This window comes from Neophocaena asiaeorientalis, unplaced genomic scaffold (genome assembly GCF_003031525.2).
Source record: "Neophocaena asiaeorientalis asiaeorientalis breed wild unplaced genomic scaffold, Neophocaena_asiaeorientalis_V1.1 scaffold249, whole genome shotgun sequence".
Lineage (NCBI taxonomy): Eukaryota > Metazoa > Chordata > Mammalia > Artiodactyla > Phocoenidae > Neophocaena > Neophocaena asiaeorientalis.
In genome coordinates, this window is record NW_020172625.1 from 7400705 (window position 1) to 7418840 (window position 18136).

General features: G+C 38.5%; 1 protein-coding gene across 1 annotated transcript in view; it reads right to left on the reverse strand.

Moving 5' to 3' along the window:
* TMC1 (transmembrane channel like 1) overlaps positions 1-18136 on the reverse strand; it is a 129063-nt gene that overhangs the window by 26355 nt on the left and 84572 nt on the right. The window contains exons 10-15 of the mRNA XM_024738997.1: positions 17459-17601; positions 12895-13039; positions 12082-12276; positions 9688-9867; positions 9401-9562; positions 2467-2595 (exon numbers count right to left, since the gene is read on the reverse strand). Of these exons, the coding sequence (XP_024594765.1) occupies positions 2467-2595; positions 9401-9562; positions 9688-9867; positions 12082-12276; positions 12895-13039; positions 17459-17601 (954 nt within the window). The remainder of the gene's footprint in view (positions 1-2466; positions 2596-9400; positions 9563-9687; positions 9868-12081; positions 12277-12894; positions 13040-17458; positions 17602-18136) is intronic.

Below are 18136 nucleotides of genomic sequence, written 5' to 3' on the forward strand. Positions count from 1 at the left end.
TCGGACCCGCGTTCCCCGCATTGGAAGGCGGATTCTTTACCACTGGACCACCAGGGAAGTCCCAAGAAATCCATATTTTTTAAATGTAAAACTCCAAGCTTTAAAATATTAGCTCATAAAAACAAAAAAGCAAACAAACACTGCAGACGAGAGAAAAAAAAAATCTGTCAGTTGAATCTAGCCTGCAGACCCACGTTTGCAACCTCTCCTTAGGCTTACAGCTTTTACATCTGTGTATCCTCTTGTCAGCAGGCACAGAGGTTTGCTCACAATGGTTTGTACCTAGCAGGCACTCAGCTATGTAAGCTATCCACCTGGTGGGTCAGTGATAATAAGATCCATATCAAAGATCCATCATCCAACCTTAATGATTTAAAACTTGTTTTGCTGCTGAGCTTCTCTCTGATGAGCCTTCCAAAGGTAACATGGAAGCAAATTCACTCTGTCTGACCTAAAACAGAAACTTGTCTTTTTTCCTGTACTTTGTTCTAACCCAAGAGCACTGTCAGCACTCAATAAATAATAAATTACGGTCATATAATTACAGCTTTTATGCATCCAGGTCATGTTATATTGACTTCATATGTGAAGCAAAATTTTCTAGCACTTAAGAAGAAAGCAGTTAGGGATCAAAGGCAAACATAAGCCAAGTGATGGTCTAAGAAAGAAATGGCAATTTTTATGTCTGCTTCAGAAGAGCTGAATCAGGCAAGGAAAATAGAAATGAAACCAAGCCAGCTGAATACCTCATAGCAGGGAATGGGAAAGCAACGCAAGGGCATTCTGGATCTATAGCATTACCTCACCGTCGTCCACCAAACAGTATGACCTAACTGCTTCTGGCTCCTCCAAGAAACACTTTCAGTGAGGGAGACAGATGACCTAATAAAAGGTACAATCTCAAAGTCAGGTAGCCAGGTAGAGAATCTAGCCTGGAGTCCTGTAAACAGTTCTGAACGTAGGACTTGTCCAGAAACTAGAGGGCATGAGACAGGAGGAAGACCAGCAGGGAAGGATATCCCTTCACTGGTGAGAAGAGAAACATCATTAGCTCAAGAATACTAGGGCAGAATTGATTCCAGGGCACATCCCTGGAAGCAGGCAGAGTTCTGTCAGTAGACGGCGTTGCCTTGATGGCGCTAGGATGTGGAGGTTCAACACTGAGTCAGCCAGTCCAGCCAGACAACATAATACCTGCCATGTGACAAGCACAGCTCTAAGCATGAGGTCAAGGCCTCTGTTTTCAGAAAGCTTTCATTACAACAGAGGGAGACAGTTAATAAGCACGTTCAAAAAAGGAGATGTCAAACAGTTATACATCGTATAAAGAAAAGAAAACTGTGCTGAAATAGAGAGTGCCTGATGGGCCACCTTGGATTGGAAGGTCAGAGGAAAGCTCAAAGGAGGTGACATATTAGGGGTGAGTCCTTAATGACAAGAATCAGCCCTGGCAAATTCTAGGAACCTGCACCCCTAGAGGGAAGAACAATTTGGGCAGATGCAAGGAGCATCTTGTATTTGAGCATAAGAAAGACTCCCAGTGTTTGTGGACTTTACAAAGCAAGAGCGAAAGTGGTAGGAGATGAGCTCAGAGAGAAAAAAAGAAGCAGATCACACAGGGTATCGATGGCCTTGAACAGGGATTTGGAATTCATTCTAAATACTTAGAAGCCACTGGAAATACTTGAGCAAATGAGTATCAATACTAGCAACTCCTCAGGTCCTATTTCCCAAGATGACAGTTTAATTTGCAAAAGGCGGACAGAGAGATGTGTGCTTTGCTGCCGCCCTCAAACTTTGTTGGGGGACCTGGGGTTGAGCATAGTGGGGGGCTGGTGATGGAATCAACACCAGTGGGGCTCAGAGAAACCTGTGCTGTTGTGGGGAAGGAAATCAACTTGCCGGAATTCTACTCCACCAGCTGCCAGAGCCCTGTCAGTACCCTGAGCCTTTCAGAGCCCCCAGCTTGTGTCTCTGCTGAGCTCTCATTAGACTGTGAGCTTTATGAAGCAAGCAGCGTGTTCATTGACTCCTTTCTCCCTCCAGCGTACTGCACAGTGATGCACTTGATAAGTGTCCAGCAGTTGCTTAGTAGAATTCAAAGCAAACAGAAAATGTGCAGTTGATACTACTCACCTTGCCCTGCTTCTAGAAATGCCAGCAAGCTTCATGGGGAGGGAGCTGATTATGGGTCCAAGATTTACTGAGTTCACCATTTTAACAGATAGGTTGAAGTCCGCTGCTTTAGCCATCTGTAATTTTACTAGAATCTATTTTTGCTAGACTATTGTAAGCCATGAGACTCAAGTCTGACCCCCTTCTGAATTAAAACTATACTCATTGGTCTTCATTTATTGACATCTAAAAGACAATCCCACCTCCTAAATTCTTCTTCTTGCATGGTATACGTAAATGACTAAGCACAAAGGAATAATCTGATAAGAGAAAAATGAATATCACACTTACATATCCATATTCCAAATCCCAGCACCAGCAGTAATTGCAAAACCTCACAAAACATGCTCGGAGAAAATCCCCAATGAGAATTGTGACGTAGGTGGTCAGAACATCAGAAACGGTCAGCCGCACAAATTCCTGTTGAGATATTATCTGTATTAAAAGGAGCATTTCTCCCTTCAAATGGTCCTAATGTTAACATCGAATTTGTCATGCTTTCTAAATAGTATTAACTTGAAAACTGCAACTAATGGTAAAGAAACTAGTTAGTCATATCTAGCAAGTAAAAAATGTTTCACCCCTATATTATTAGTCTAAAAATAACTATTTCCTGCTCCAAAACCACTGTATCAGAAGTCTTCCTACTGAGAAACTTTTATAAGCATGACATGAGAACACAAAACAGGAAAATAATGACAACACAGAAGTTTAAAACTTGAATCTGGCAAACAGCAGATAATAAAATAAATTTTTTATTTATAAAATTAAAAGACAAGCTTGGAAAAAGTACTTGTGGCATATATGATGGAGAACTAGCTTTTCTAACACATTAAAAACTTTTACAAATCAGTACAACAATCGATGGGCAATTCAATAAGGAAAAAAATGGCAAATGGCACAAATAAGAAGAAAATATATAGTTAATTAAAATATTCAAAAATACCTAAATCCTACATTATAAAAATACAATTAAAACAATAAATTGTTGCTCCACACAGTGATAAATATTTTAAAATCCATGCTTTTCCATATTGGTGAGAGTGTGGTGAAATAGGCACTGTCGTAAACTGACAGTTAGAAGGGAAAGTTAGACTGGTGCAACATTTGTGTGTGGGGGGACGTTTGTGAAGATCCATCACCTTTTAAAGTGTGTGGATTTTATTAGGAAAATCCACTTCTAGAAATGTATCCTATGGCGGTATTAGCACAAATGTCCAAATCTATACATATAATTATGAAAGCATTGTTTCTCCCAGATCAAAATTGGAAGCAATTCAAATATACTCAAGAGGAAATTAATTAAATAAAAACGGGTGTCCACACAACAGAACATTGTGAGCTCTTAAACAAAGTGCTATTGTGATTATGGCTGCACAACAATGTGAACATATTCCAAAACCCAATGAATTGTGTACTTTAAATGGGTGAAACGTATGGTACGTGAACTATATCTCAATAAACTTGTTTAAAAAGCGCTCAAATGCTATGTTCTGATAAGAAATGGGTTGTTAAAAATTTACAAAATAGGATATGTAGCATGAACCCACTTATTAACAAAAAATCCTACGCATATATACATACATGTATATATTATATGCATAACATGTATATGTATAGAAAAGGTCTGGAAAATTAGAAACTTTTTACCTCAGTGGTGTGGACTTGAAGTTACATGCAAAATGTGTATGCTGTGGGTTAGAGGGGAAGTTCACTATTTCCTCATGGAACTTATAACAATAGGCAATAAATATAAGAGTAGACATATAATTATAAATTTTCATTATGATCATTTTCTTCTGCTCCTTCCTTTCTGCTCCTTCCCAATAATTCGTGCCCTAAGACTGAAGACATGGAATATCTAATAAGACATATTTTTCCAGAAATACAGTGTTCTTCTATAATAAAAGAAGTCTTCTGGTTTTTATTTCCAGCTACCTATATAATCTCACCTCTAAAATAACTAGTGAGAAAGAATCACATCACAGGGCAAGGCCCATTTGACTAGCAGTTATCTGGTTAATTTCCAGTCCCATACTTCAGAGCAGTGCTTCCTAAACTCCAAGTAGTCATGTACCACCTTCACGATTCTTGCCATGTCCAAGTACTATCTGAAATATTATTTACCTAATATTTCTTTTAACTTTAATATACTTTATTTTTAAAAAATAACTCCTACTATTGTAAATAGAAGGTGTATACCATCTGCCATAAACAGTAGTTAACTATAATATAAATATATTAAAAGCTAAAAAAATTATACTGAAAACTTTAAACTATAAATGTAAAAGAATTATCTTGGCACTAGTTCCCATCAAAAGTAGTGCCTGGGGTTTCCCTGGTGGCACAGTGGTTGAGAGTCCGCCTGCCGATACAGGGGACACGGGTTCGTGCCCCGGTCCAGGAAGATCGCACATGCCGCGGAGCGGCTGGGCCCGTGAGCCATGGCCGCTGAGCCTGCGCGTCCGGAGCCTGTGCTCCGCAATGGAAGAGGCCACAACAGTGAGAGTCCCGCGTAGCACACACACACACACACAAAAAAGTACTGCCTGTGAGCCAGTAGTGTATTTTGGGAAATGCTATCAAAGAACAGGGGTGGAGATGGAAAAGAATGAAACAGGAAAGGAGAGAAAACCTTTACCCAAGAGAGTGTTAAAAGCTGTCACTACTGGGGCAACTGGGTCTTGATTCTTCTGGGGACCCGCTGAGTAGCCATATAGAATAAGTCTCAGAACTGTCCACCCAAGAGACAGAAAAGGGAAGTATTGATCCACCAGCTCCCATTCCCATCAGTCAGGGATGGCCCCATGTGGTATTAACGTCCCATTTGGTGACAGCAGAGAAGCAGGGTAAAGGTGAGAATCTGTATACAACTCAGTTGAGATACTGTCTTGTAACAGCTGCATGCAGTCGTTTGCTGCAGCAACAGCTGGAGTAAAAAGGTGAGTGTGAGGTTTCTGCATAATCCATGTGTCTGTATAATCCGATTCCTGTCTAGCTCTCCATATTTTTCTTTGTCTTCTCTACTCCAGTCCCACTGGCTTTCTTTCATACCCTCAAACTCCATACTTCTTTAGGCCATAGGGTCTTTACATGTGGTCTTCATGCTACTCAACCTTACTTCACCTCTTGACTCAGTTTACACCAACTAATATGCATCACTACAGCATCACTAACTTAGGGAAGTCCCTCACCTGGATGACTAGGGGCAAGCTTTTCTGAATGCATGCATTGCATTCTTGTAGTGCTTTGTTGCCATTGTAAATTTGCAAATGTTGTATAATTATTTAATTAATGGTTTTGTTCCCAAGAGATTGCAATTGTCACGAGATTGTAATTGTCACAACGGCAGAGACCGGGTCCACTTTTGTTCCCCATTGCACCTCCAGTATCTAGCACAATACCTGACACTTAGCCTGCACTCAATAAATATGGAGTGAGCGATTGAGTGATAGTAAATTCCTGTGGTTATCTCTGAATATAACTTTTCTCTTCCCTACTCTTATTCGCCTTTTCATTCCCCAGGCAATTTGAGTTCAGATTCTAATAACTAGCATCAATTAGAAGTAGGCTGTGAGGGATATTTTTAGGTTTCCACCACCAGGTTGGGAAGACTTCCTCAGAAAGAAAATATTTCAGAGTGGTTTTGAAGTCCTCCACAACCTCCTAAGCATCCTCATCCCAATGGTTGAAATACAATATTTTTCCTAAGCAATGTCCTAACTTTCACATAAAATAGCAGAAGAGGATTCAAACATTATATTAAAATGTAAAAATATTTATTAATATACCATAGAAGGGATACACTGCTTTATAAGAAAGGAAATTCCAAAAATGGTTGTCCAGACCACCAAGGAATCATCATCCAATTCCAGTTCCTAGTGTGCTAGGATGGGAGCATGGCCTGCACACAGGCCTTCTGCAGAGCACTGCACTCCACACCTCACACTTTACTCTCCTGACATGTATTTGGTCAGTAAACCTAAGAGGCTCATTAGCAAGTGAAGGGAAAATAATAGAGACGGGGCATCACAAAGGGCCACAGATATTCCATGGCAGGAGTCTGGGAGTATGTGTTGATGCTAATTATGTTTCTAGAGGATGGTTCAGCACTATGGAGAAGGACACAAACTCTAATCAGACTTTGTAGGTAAAATTTGGGCTCCTGTCATTGACTTTCTTTAAGGTCTCGAGCAAATTATTTTACCTCTCTAAGTCATAGTCTCCTCATCTATAAAATGGGGATAATGATATAACTTAGAGGGTAATTTAAACATTCAAGGAGGTAATGCTTGGCACACAAGAAGCATTCGATAAATGTGAGCTATTATTGTCATTATCTTCAGCTGTTGTCTGCTTTCTCTCCTTTGCCAAAATGCAGACCTAAGTATATAGCTTCAAAGAGCGGTCTCCCAAGAATGGCTCTGCTGCCTACCTATCAAATGTCACTGGAGATGAGACTAAGTGACTACATCTTGAGATTCCCTGGAGACATAAAGGAGCCACCAAATTCCTATATTCAAATTCAAAAAGAGATTAAGTCCCACAGTATCCTTGAGGAAAAACAGAGCAGAGGGCACCCATGGAGAAGAAGAGAAAATATCTGGAATTTTCTCATAGAAAAATGAACAAGTCTTTGGGGTTATATCTCCAACATTCTGTGCAAAGCAGCTGCCTTTTACTATTTCTTCTGGAATCACTTTGTTTTAAAAGTGGGTAAAATAAATGTTTCAGAACCACAGCCCTTCCCTCCTGCCGCTCCTGCAGACTTTCCCACAAGTGCTTAATATTCATTTAGAGAAAGGAAGGCGAAAGAGAAAAGGGAAACGCAACTACAAATGGCAGTAAGAAAAGATGATGAAGCAAGGAAAACCACTAGATAGAGACAGGATTTAAAAAAAAAAAAAAAAAAAAAGGACAAGACAAGCTGCACGGTACAAGGGCTCCCAAGAAGAAGAATTAAATAATTTTTTCTTTATTTTAATTCAGTGTGTGTGGGAGCATCCCAGAAGCTTCTGCATAATCAGAAAATAAGTATTCTAGATTGCATGACGTTCATGTCTAATTAATTGCTGCCTCTGCCTCAGAAGTGAGCAGCTTCCACCTTATTCTTTACAGTTAGTTCTATTAATCTTATTTAACAGGTGTTTGCCTGGTAAAGGGTAGTTTGCTTAGCCCTCATGCCAGTCTGCATTCTGGGATGTACATAAGAGAATATCTCAAACTCTTTGAGTTTGTGAAAACTGCACTTTATATTTTTTCACTTCTCTCAACTCTTGCTGAAGATTTAGGGAGCCGCCTAGATGTGATAAAACAGACTTGTGTTAAGTGCCATGACCAGATTTTGCTTCAAGGAGTTTTAAAACATGGAAACCCATATACTCCTGTGTATTCACTTCCTATTGCTGCTGTAAGAAATTACCACAAAATTAGTGGCTTAAAACAACATAAACATAAACTGTTCTGGAGTTCAGAAGCCTAAAATCAAGGTGCAGGCCTCAGGGCGAAATCTGTGTCCTTGCCTTTTCCAGCTTCCAGAGGCCACCTGCATTCCCTGGCTTGTGGACCCCTTCCCCCACCTTTAAAGCGCATCTCTCCAACCTCTGGTTCCACTGTCACAGTCAGTTTTTCTGACTGACTCTTGTCTCCCATTTATAAGCATGTGTGATTTTGTTAGGCTCACCGCATAATCCAAGATATTTTCCTATCCCCAGATCTTTAACTTAATCACATTGGTAAAGTCCATTTTACTATGTAAGGTAACATATTCACAGTCTCCAGGGATTAGAACATGGACGTTTTTGAGGGGTTATTATTCTGTCTACCGCATCATGTATCACAAGCATCTCTCTACCAACTGCAGGCAGGTTTCATTTCATTTATTATTGCATACATAGTATGTTCCTATAAATGTGTATGAAATGTGCATGTCTGAAAATCAAGTATTTAATAACATGTAACTGGAAAGGGAAGGGTTTATCTGGTCCTTAAAAGCCTAAAAAATAAAATAGAATCCTTACTTATATCATACATTTTGGACTTCGTCTTCAGTGACGTCTGTCTAGCATTATATACATTTTCCTTACTTTTTCCCACAATTGAAATCATAGATGAGTGGCTTAAGTCAGATGAGTATCTGAAGCTGAGGACATCTAACGATATCTGTATTTGTTTAAATTAGCTTCATAAGACTAATGCTAACTTTCAATTTTCCATTTATCTTACAAAAAAATAAGTACACAGTAAAAAATTATTTCAAATAATTTCCCAAAGACCACATTACTGCTGAAACTGCACTGCTGTCTGACAGAAGCACTATGACATATTTTAAAATTTCTGTCCATCAAGGAGGAACCAAAGTCCAAAATCAGTTTATGAAGTGCACATGAGGAATGTCAATTCTAATGAGATAAAATTAAAGGCTTTTCAAAATATAAATTGGATTTGTATAGAAATAAGAGACCTGAAGTAGGTTTTTTGTTTTTGTTTGGTTTGGTTTCCCTTTATTGAACAGAAAACCATATGAAACATTATTTCTTTTATCTGCTAAAATACCACTAGTCTTGGACTGGGGTCATTTATACAGTCATCTGAAAACAACAAACCTAAAATAGTATTTCCTTTCATGCTTAAGGGGCAATTATTTGACAAAAATTAACATTATTGAAATGAGTATTAGTGTATGCTCCCAAAAGAATCTTTTCTTTTTTTTATGGAAAAAAGGTAACACTGGGGCTTCCCTGGTGGTGCAGTGGTTGAGAGTCTGCCTGCCGATGCAGGGGACAAGGGTTCGTGCCCTGGTCTGGGAGGATCCCACATGCGGCAGAGTAGCTGGGCCCGTGAGCCATGGCCACTGAGCCTGCGTGTCTGGAGGCTGTGCTCCGCAATGGATCCACTTAAATATTTACTTGGGTTGTATCTAAATCTGGGTGTTTTATTATAACACAGATAGATAGTAAACATTTCCTCAGACCATTTTAAAATATCCTTCCTTTACATGCAACTGTAAAAGGGGTGTAAAGGTACTACTTACCTGAATGGATGCATGTGAGGACTATAAGAGATAATATATATGAAATTCACAGCCAGCATATGGTGAACAGTCAATAAGTCTCAGCTATTTTCATTAATAAGCAATAAAAAACAGGCCACGCTTACGGAAGAAATAGTGACCCTGCTCTTTTTTAATCCGTTAACTGTTATGCACTTCTGTTTGTGACATTACCTGCCCCACCATTGTTTCCCAGCAGGGTCCTCGAGGTACATCTGCAGGGTGCACAAAAAAGGGTGGCCCAGTGGTATTTCCAGTGAGTGATGCATTGTAGGCCTTGATCATGTTGGCTTCCCATAGGGTAATATTGGCCTTTACTAGCTTCTCCTCTTCAATCTAGAAAGCAGAGGAATGGAAACAAAAATAAAGACAACAGAGATTTCTAAGGCATTTCTGGCAATCTTGAGATTGGGAATCTAACAACATGCTGATGGCAAGGACAATCCAGACACAAGATTTACCTTGTTGTAAATCTCATCCATCAAGGCAAGAATAAATACATACAAGTTGCCTAAAAGAAGAGCAAAAATGCGTCCCAGGAGCCATTTCAGAGCGATGAGGGGATGGTAGTCTTCCAATTCAGCAAATAAGTCAAACAATGTTGGACAGAACATCCCCAGGAGGGACATGACCATGTTCATCTACAAGAAGACACAAGGGGTGAACCAAGTTAACGGTGTTTAAAAATTATTGCTTTCCTCCAAATTTGCAAGATTCCAGCTAGATTCCTTTGATATTTTATAAGACTAAAATTATTTCATGCATTTTAAAAATTTGATCTTATTAAAACAACAGACAATATTCAACTCGTATATTCAAGATGTACATGTGTGTGAGCTTGTGGACGTGCCAGTAATAATAGTGTTTCCTAGTATAATGAGGGATGCGATTTACATTACTTTCTATGCAGAGAATATTTACTGTTATACGTGGTAACTGATTCTGCACTTCACAACAAGATTTCCAAAGGAAATGGAAAATGATCTGCTTGAGGAATGAGGTCCAAATTGGAAATACTAATTTGGCAATCATCAGCACATGGGCTAGTTTAATCAGTTAGAATGGATGAATTCCTTGAGATGGGCCCAGGACTAAATACTGAGTTTGCGGGAATGCAAACTATAAGGGGCAAAAAAAAAAAAAAAAAAAAAGGTTCCAGGTGACTCTGGCAATGTCTTTACCTGAATACCTGGCTCAAACTGTCACTGTTTAACATTTCCCATTTCCCCCTGGTAGACTCCATGTTTTGAATGATTAGAACTACCAAACTATATTGAGAAAATAATTGTCAATATGTTTTTCCCTTTTGACTAAGAAGATTGTATAAGTATGACCAGCAGGAGCTAAAAGTCAGCATGACATAATATAAAATCAGCATGATACAATTTCAGCCTAAAGTAAAAACTTGGCAGAGCTATGCAATCTTATATAAGGTAAATTTAAATTCTGTTTCATCAAATTTGTAAAGTTTTTCATGAATCCCCATTATTACCTTTGTTGGCCCCTAGGAATCAGGGGTCCCCTAAGATGGATATTAAACATGTACTTACAAAGAGTGACCCTTTTGATGATAATCAATTATCCCTCCTTTTCTGTGGTTTATTAATACAAAAATATGATCAGTACAAACCACGGACCAAAGTGGCATGATAATGTTGCCTATAAATGCTATCATAACTGCAAGGATAATTTGGAAAGCAAACTTAGTAATGCTTTGAGGTTCCCCTTTGTTTTAAATAAGTAAAATAACTCCACCTAATGACTCTGTTTTACAGGCTTCCAAGAAATGTCTATGCCGTCATAGGCTCTTAAATGTATGGTCTCCCATCTTCAGTGTTACTGCTTCTGAAATACCTAGAATGTTTTTGTTTGGAGCCTTTTGTTGTAAGTAGGTTATACCATTTTCTGTGCAAGATTCTTCTAGGAAATTCTATGCTTATGAAGACTTTCATAATCTGTTTGGTCTACAAGACTCTGCAGAAGTTTCAGTGTGGGAAATCTACACTTCCCACCGCCTAAATCTCCACACACTGAAAATGCCCAAGTTCAAAATGATGCCACATTGTATTCTAGAACATTTTATGAAAGGGAACAGACCCAAGAAACAACACATGACCAGTGATTTCCTGGTTCTAAATATCTACCTCTGACCTCTTTTCTTGGACCTGCTAAATGGGCAGATACCCTGAAGACAAATCGCAATCATAATACTTAATTCCTTTCAGAGAGCTGGGCTTCCTCATTTGAATAGCATTTGGAGGGGGAGATAATAGGGTAAGGAGAGGAAGTGAAGCAGTTAGGCTGCTAGTGAAAAACAGAGAGAGGCCCAGTCCTGCCCAAAGTGGGGGAGGCAATCTGAATGTTTCCAGTGAAATAAACATAAGAACCCAGGGCTTTATCATGGCTGCTTCAAAGAATTCAGGGGACAATTGGATCTTTCAGAGATAGATGCAGGACCTGCAGAGAAAGCAACATAGCGTCATGGAGAGTGCCGAGCTTGAAATCAAGATTCCTAAATTTTAACTCTCATTGTTCTCCATGGTACTGAGACCATGAACACATCACCTAATCTGAGATTCATTATCTCTGTCTATAAAACGTACTGGTTGGAATATGTGCTCTAATCTCTCTTCCAACTCTACCTTTCCCTAATGTCACAAAGTGAAAAACAGACAGTAGATGGATTTGGAAGTAAGGCTGGAATAGGGATACGTGTGCCAAGGTTGGTTCACTCTCAGGTCAGGATGACAGAGGTAGGTAAAGAGCGGCCATATTTCATATCCCAACATTGAAGCACAACCCACAAAATCTCAAATGTCAGATTCTAAGCACATAAAAAGCATGCAGAGACGAACTTCGTTTTTTTCCCACCACCCAAGGGTGTCAGGATCTTGCTGCGCAAATTCCTGGGATCGCTTCACAGCCCAAAAGATGAGGTATCCACTCCCGCCAAGTGTTAGAAACACGAAGAAGTTAGCAAGAAACCTCAGGAATCTGATCAAGTGGACGTTTTCTTCTGCTTGGGCTGCTCTTTCTTCTACTATAGCTTCCTGTACCCAGGCAAAACAGAAAGAAAAAAGAAATATCTGAGCTACAAAAAGCATCATGAACTCAGGAATTATTTCTGCAAACATCAGAAAGTGAGGAATGAAAATGTAAACTGAATCTGGGATTCCACAAACCAGGTAAATATTGCCAGCAAGTGAGAAAAAGTAAGATAGAGAAGGAAGAATTCTTACAAACAAACTCTGGTTGAGTTAATATTTACTAAGATAGTCTTCATTCTAAAGTCTCTTCTAGTACAGTTTTTTAAAACAACTACAAAATAATACTTTAGAGTCATTTAAAATATTGGGCTAATGTATTCCTGTAAATAATTAGCGAGCATTGTTCTATTATTTAAAATATCTGACTCTGATTACTAATGGTTGGCTGTTTCAAGCCAATGGCATTGTTTTATTACCAAATTTAGAGAGAAGTAATGCTGTCATGGGTCATCAATCATTTTCCAGTCATAATCAGAACCCTGCCCAGATCCTGGTAGGAAGAAATGATGAGTTAATCTTTCTTTTAATTGTCAAGATACTTTGCTACCTAGACCATTTGGAATGGCTCCAATTTTACTCTTAGAAATACCAAGAAAAGGCTCTTGAAGTTGGTGTTTTTACCTTAAAGTTCATTGTGATAGAATTGAATTTGTTGTCTGCTGTTTCAGGATTGCCAATCAGGTAGTCCCAGCTGGTGAACACCTTCCAGCTGAAGTTGAAGGAGTTGTCGTCACCACCTCCATCATCACCAACATTTTTGGTCATCCTATACAAACAGGAAGTTTAATCCAGCAGCCAGAATACAAGCAGAAAGGGAGAGGTTAGAGAATAGCAAAACATCATAATTATAAGGAAATTGGAGAAGCAATATCTAAAAGACATATACTTTCAAACAAGTTTGTTCTCATAACCAGAAAATAAAAGTTTATTAAAAATATATTTTTTTGTTTTAATTTTTTAAGCTGTTCATTTTCCAGACCTTCAAGATTAAAAGACTACTAACCATTGATGATTTTAACAATTAAACAGGTTATATAAAATTACGTATTTTTTATTTGTTTTCCTAAACTGTTTTCCTAGGGTCATATACGAGGCTCTGAAACTTCTGTGGGATAAGGATCTCTTTAGAAATCCGGTGAAAACCACCAGGCCCCTCATCAGGAAAAACATATGTATAGACTCTTAAACTGTTGTACACAATTTTAGCTGGTTTCCAGACCCTGTGAAGCCTAGGGATGGATTAACCCAGGTCAGATCAGGAAACTCCTTCACAGATTCCAATTCCCCTTGGAATCTCCTTCCAAAGAGTGATTACACTGAATGCATGGAATTTTTCCATACTTGACAACTCTTGACCAAAAATCAAGATTTTTATACAACTTAATAGCAAGTGGTTACATATATTCTAATCAGTGATGTTTTAATTTTTTTTTTGCTTGGACAGTTTAAAGTACATTTACTTACTTCAGTGGTTAAGGATCTATATTCCACTTACTCCACTTCCTTTTTTTCCCCTACCACTATAAAGTGCAAAATTAAAATATTATATGATATATATTATAAAATGGTCCCATAAGGTTTTAGTTTTTTAAATATTGCAGTGATATGGAACTGAAAAAAGAAAGGAGTACAATGACATAAAGCTGACAATGTAGTTTGGCAGGTATCTCTAAGGTCATCTAAATTCCCCCACTGTTTAGTCCTATTCCTTACAGAGGTTTATATATTTCAGATGGGCTAATGTGTTTGAAAGATAACAAAAAATAATTATTCCTTACATCAATCTACCACTTTACCCTTTGCAAATGGTATTGATGTGTATTATCATATTTGTCCTTCTCAAAAACTTAACAAGAGGTCACAGTAGTTAATATTATTCTCTTTTTACAGTTGGGGAAGCCGAAGGATAAAATTATCAAGTGATTTGCTGGCCATTATACAGAAGTAAACCACAGGGGTGGGTCAAGGGCTTAGGTTTTCTGACTTCATTCTGGTACCCAAGCTAGGACACCATGAAATATGTTGAACCATACAAAGTGCCTTTTTGTAGGTCAAAAAGGGTTGAAATCAAACATTTCCAATGGATTAACCTAGGGAGAAAATGATTTTTTTGATTAAGATGCCATCACCCCTTTTTGCCCTGTCACTGAGCAAAGGGCAGGGCCTCAAGTAAAACTGACCACTTGACAGATAAGTCTTGAATGGAGCTTTATCACAGGCAAGATTCTGTAGCTGCAGACAGCCTTCCAGAGAAGGGAGCTCTAGCCAGACAAGCAAACAGGGAACGTCTAGCATGTGGGAATTGACAAGAAAGGGAGTGAAATACTAAAAGGGAGTGACAAGAAAGGGAGGAAGGATATTGAAGACAGCCTCTGCTAACAACACATTTTTACTAAGAGATGGCCCTGATAGCTATAAAATATTTCATGTACAGCTCCATTCCTTGTCTGTAGAGAAAAAAAGTGTACATACTTAAACAAAAATTCCTCCTTTTTCAAGGGGGTTATATTTTTGAACAACTATATCTTTGAGAAGCTACCTCAACATACAATTTGCAAGGAATGATGGAAGTCTTGCTTTGCCAGGGACTGAGTAGGTTTCCAGGGCACAAGACTCAATGCTAAAGCCAGGAGAGTCCTGGGTCAACAAAGTTAGTCACCCTATATTAAAATCTAAAAGTGCTTTCTTGGATATTTAATTTTCCTTCCAATTTCCCTATTAATTAATCAAATATAGATATTTGCTTCCCTTTTATGGATGAGGATGCTGAAGACAAAGAATATGGGCAAGAGGGCAAAGTCCACCAGTTGCCTAGTTGATGTCAGTATTCAGTTTTAGTTTCCCTTGATTTGAGTCATGTATCCCATAAAGCCACTCATGTTTATTCCAAGAATGTATTTGTTTGGGGCCAGTGGTGGGGGAAAGAGATGATATAGGATTCTGAACAATCATTTATATCTCGTCAGTTGTTCTACCAAGCCTTGCCCCCAGGGTTAGGAGTGGGGTAGGAGTCATAAATTGCTTTGGAATTGTCTTGCCATATAGGCCAGTGAACTTAAACGACTTGCCAATCTGGTAATGAACAACCAAAGGTCCCCTGCCAGAGGGAGGGACCAAAATCAGGCTGGTTTGGGTGGCATAACATGGATGACTTTGAGGGGGAAAATGGAGAATTTGTGCCCTACAGCTATCCTAAATGGCATCTTTGAGCTAATAGGAAAAGCTGCCATTTCCTGCAGAGCTGCACTAGCTAATAAGTTTGCCACTAGCAATATGTGGTTACTGGGCACTTGAAATGCAACTAGTGTGAAACATACATAAGATTTCAAAGACATAGTACCAAAAAAGACAGAGAATATCTCAATAATAATTTTAGATTGATTATATGTTGAAGGAATACTTTTGATATATTGAGTTAAATAAAATATATTATTAAAATATATTCCACCTATTTGTTTAATATAGTTACTAGAATATTTTAAATTATATGTACCTTGTCTTATAGTTCTTTGCATAATGCTGTTCTAGATGCTTTACACTCATCTGCCAGAAAATTATTATAATAAATGTGCAAATCTATTAATGTATAACTACATAACCATATGTGACTACCCTACTGCTGGGGCTATCATATGACCTCAATTCCTACCATGTTGGCTTTGTTTGGTTTTTCAATAAGCCTATGAATTATAATCCTAATAAAACAGTTAACATTTGTCAATCACCGTATGCCAACTATGTTCTAAGTGTTTGTATATACTGACTCATTTTGTCCTCATAGCCATCCTAACATCAAGGTGTCATTACACCTCTATTAGAAATGGGAAAATAGAGCAGTTGAACAAGTTGTCAAAGTTCTTTTAGAATGGGCTAGAGCTGGTATTTGATTCCATGAAGAATGGCTCAAGAGCCCACTAGGGTATGTAGCCTCTGCACAGTCACTAAAAGAAGCTGAGGACTTGGACATCCATAGACATGCTTTCTTCAGTGACTATGGAGACTAAAGGACCAATATGGAAACGATACTCACAAGGCCTCTGTAATGTAACTGTACCCTTGACTTTAGTCCTGCCAAATCAAAATGGCCAAAAGACTAGAAATATCTTAGATTTTTTGGAATGTGGTAGTACTTGATCAGGTAGACAGATACTTTACATACTTAGGGTCTCTGATTACACTTGGACAACTAGATAAAGAATTTGGATATGGGATCTCCATTAAGGCCTTTTTCAAGTCCTGAAAGGGCTTAAAAACTAAGCATAATAGTTTTCTCCGGAGGAACCAATAAGTTTGGCAGGGACAGGACACAAAGCATGCCAAAGACTGTTCCAGAAAGCTCCTGTTCAAGAGGACTTGGACCCTCAGGTAGAGGTCCTTCCCTGCAATGAAGCAAAAGGCCAATTTACCTTGTGCATAGTTAAATAAAAGGGTGAAGACTTTAATTGAGATGTTTCAACACCTGCTAAACTGGTTCAGAAAATTAGCTAAAGGATGGATTATTCATATTATTTATAGCCCTAAATGACTGTGCTAGGTTCCTGCAGTGTCTTCAAGTGAGGTTTTAAAAATATATTTCAGACAGGGAGAAAAAATGAGCTGCAGTTTCATCAGTTCCCCAATGAAATTCTTTTCCATGCTCTAATAAATCCTCTTCAAAAAGAAAACATGACTATATAGTTGATCATGACAGTCTCCTTGAGGGCCATTTGTTTTTGCTGTCTTACACAGCTGAAATTTTTTGGATGAGTGATTATTCTGGTTTGTTTGTTTGTTTTAATGAACAGAGAACAACAGATTCTGTCTGTTGAGCTGATTCTGCAACTCACAAACCTCTCTGTATGCAAAAAGAGGGGTCAGCAGCTGTTTCCCTGTCTTGTTTGAAACATTGATTCACACCTTAAAGTACAAAAAAGCACAATTTTAAAATATGCTTAACCACAGGATAGGCATGCAACCATCACTGTGACCCAGTGAGATGATCAAAGTCCTGCACTTGTGTTCAACCCTTTTGTTTGGGAGATGTAATAGTCTAACATTAGTGTAGGTATTAAAACCACATTTTATCTCTTAAATACTCTGCATTCTCTAGACATGAAACAGAAAAAAAAAATCCAATTCTCAAGTTAATTTTTCCATTTGATTCCAGAAATCAATGCTTGCTTCCCAAGAGACCAATGAAACTTACTCTTTAAGGACAACCAGAAAGCTGTATCCAATGCACATGACCCCCACCAGAAAATAGGATAGCGGCAGTCTGAAATTCATCCATCCAATTGTTCGTTTATTGTCGTAATAGCCGTAAAAGAGGACGGAATATTGAGCCAATCCCTAAAATTCAACAACAAAGTCACTTAACAGATGCTGTGAATATTGAGCTAATCCTTAAAATCCAACAACAAAGTCACTTAACAGATGCTGTGAAGAGCAACTCAAAGAAAAAAGATCGACTTCTAAGAGGAATAACAAAATGACATTAATTTTCAAACTTGGGAGATGGCTCTGATGTGAGCCCTATTGTTTTGCTTCATGGAGTGATTGTTTCAGCTTCCACATTGATTGACAGTCTCTTGGTTTACTTGAAATTCAGGGACTTCTAAATAGGCCAAATTTTTAACCAACTATAGGCTTGCTCAGCTGTGGAGCCATTACTGTGAAATGCCCACTGATTGAAACATCAAAACACACTTCATGGTGTCATTAAATTTACAATTTTAAGAGCCTGCTTAATATTGGGGGGAGGATCTGAAATGTGCTTCCTCAAAGTGTCATGGCAGGTTTCCACTTCCAGTCACCTGAGCCACAGTTAGGTTGGTTCTTCATAAGCCACAGAGGCCACATCTCAGCTCACACTTAGCAAAAACAA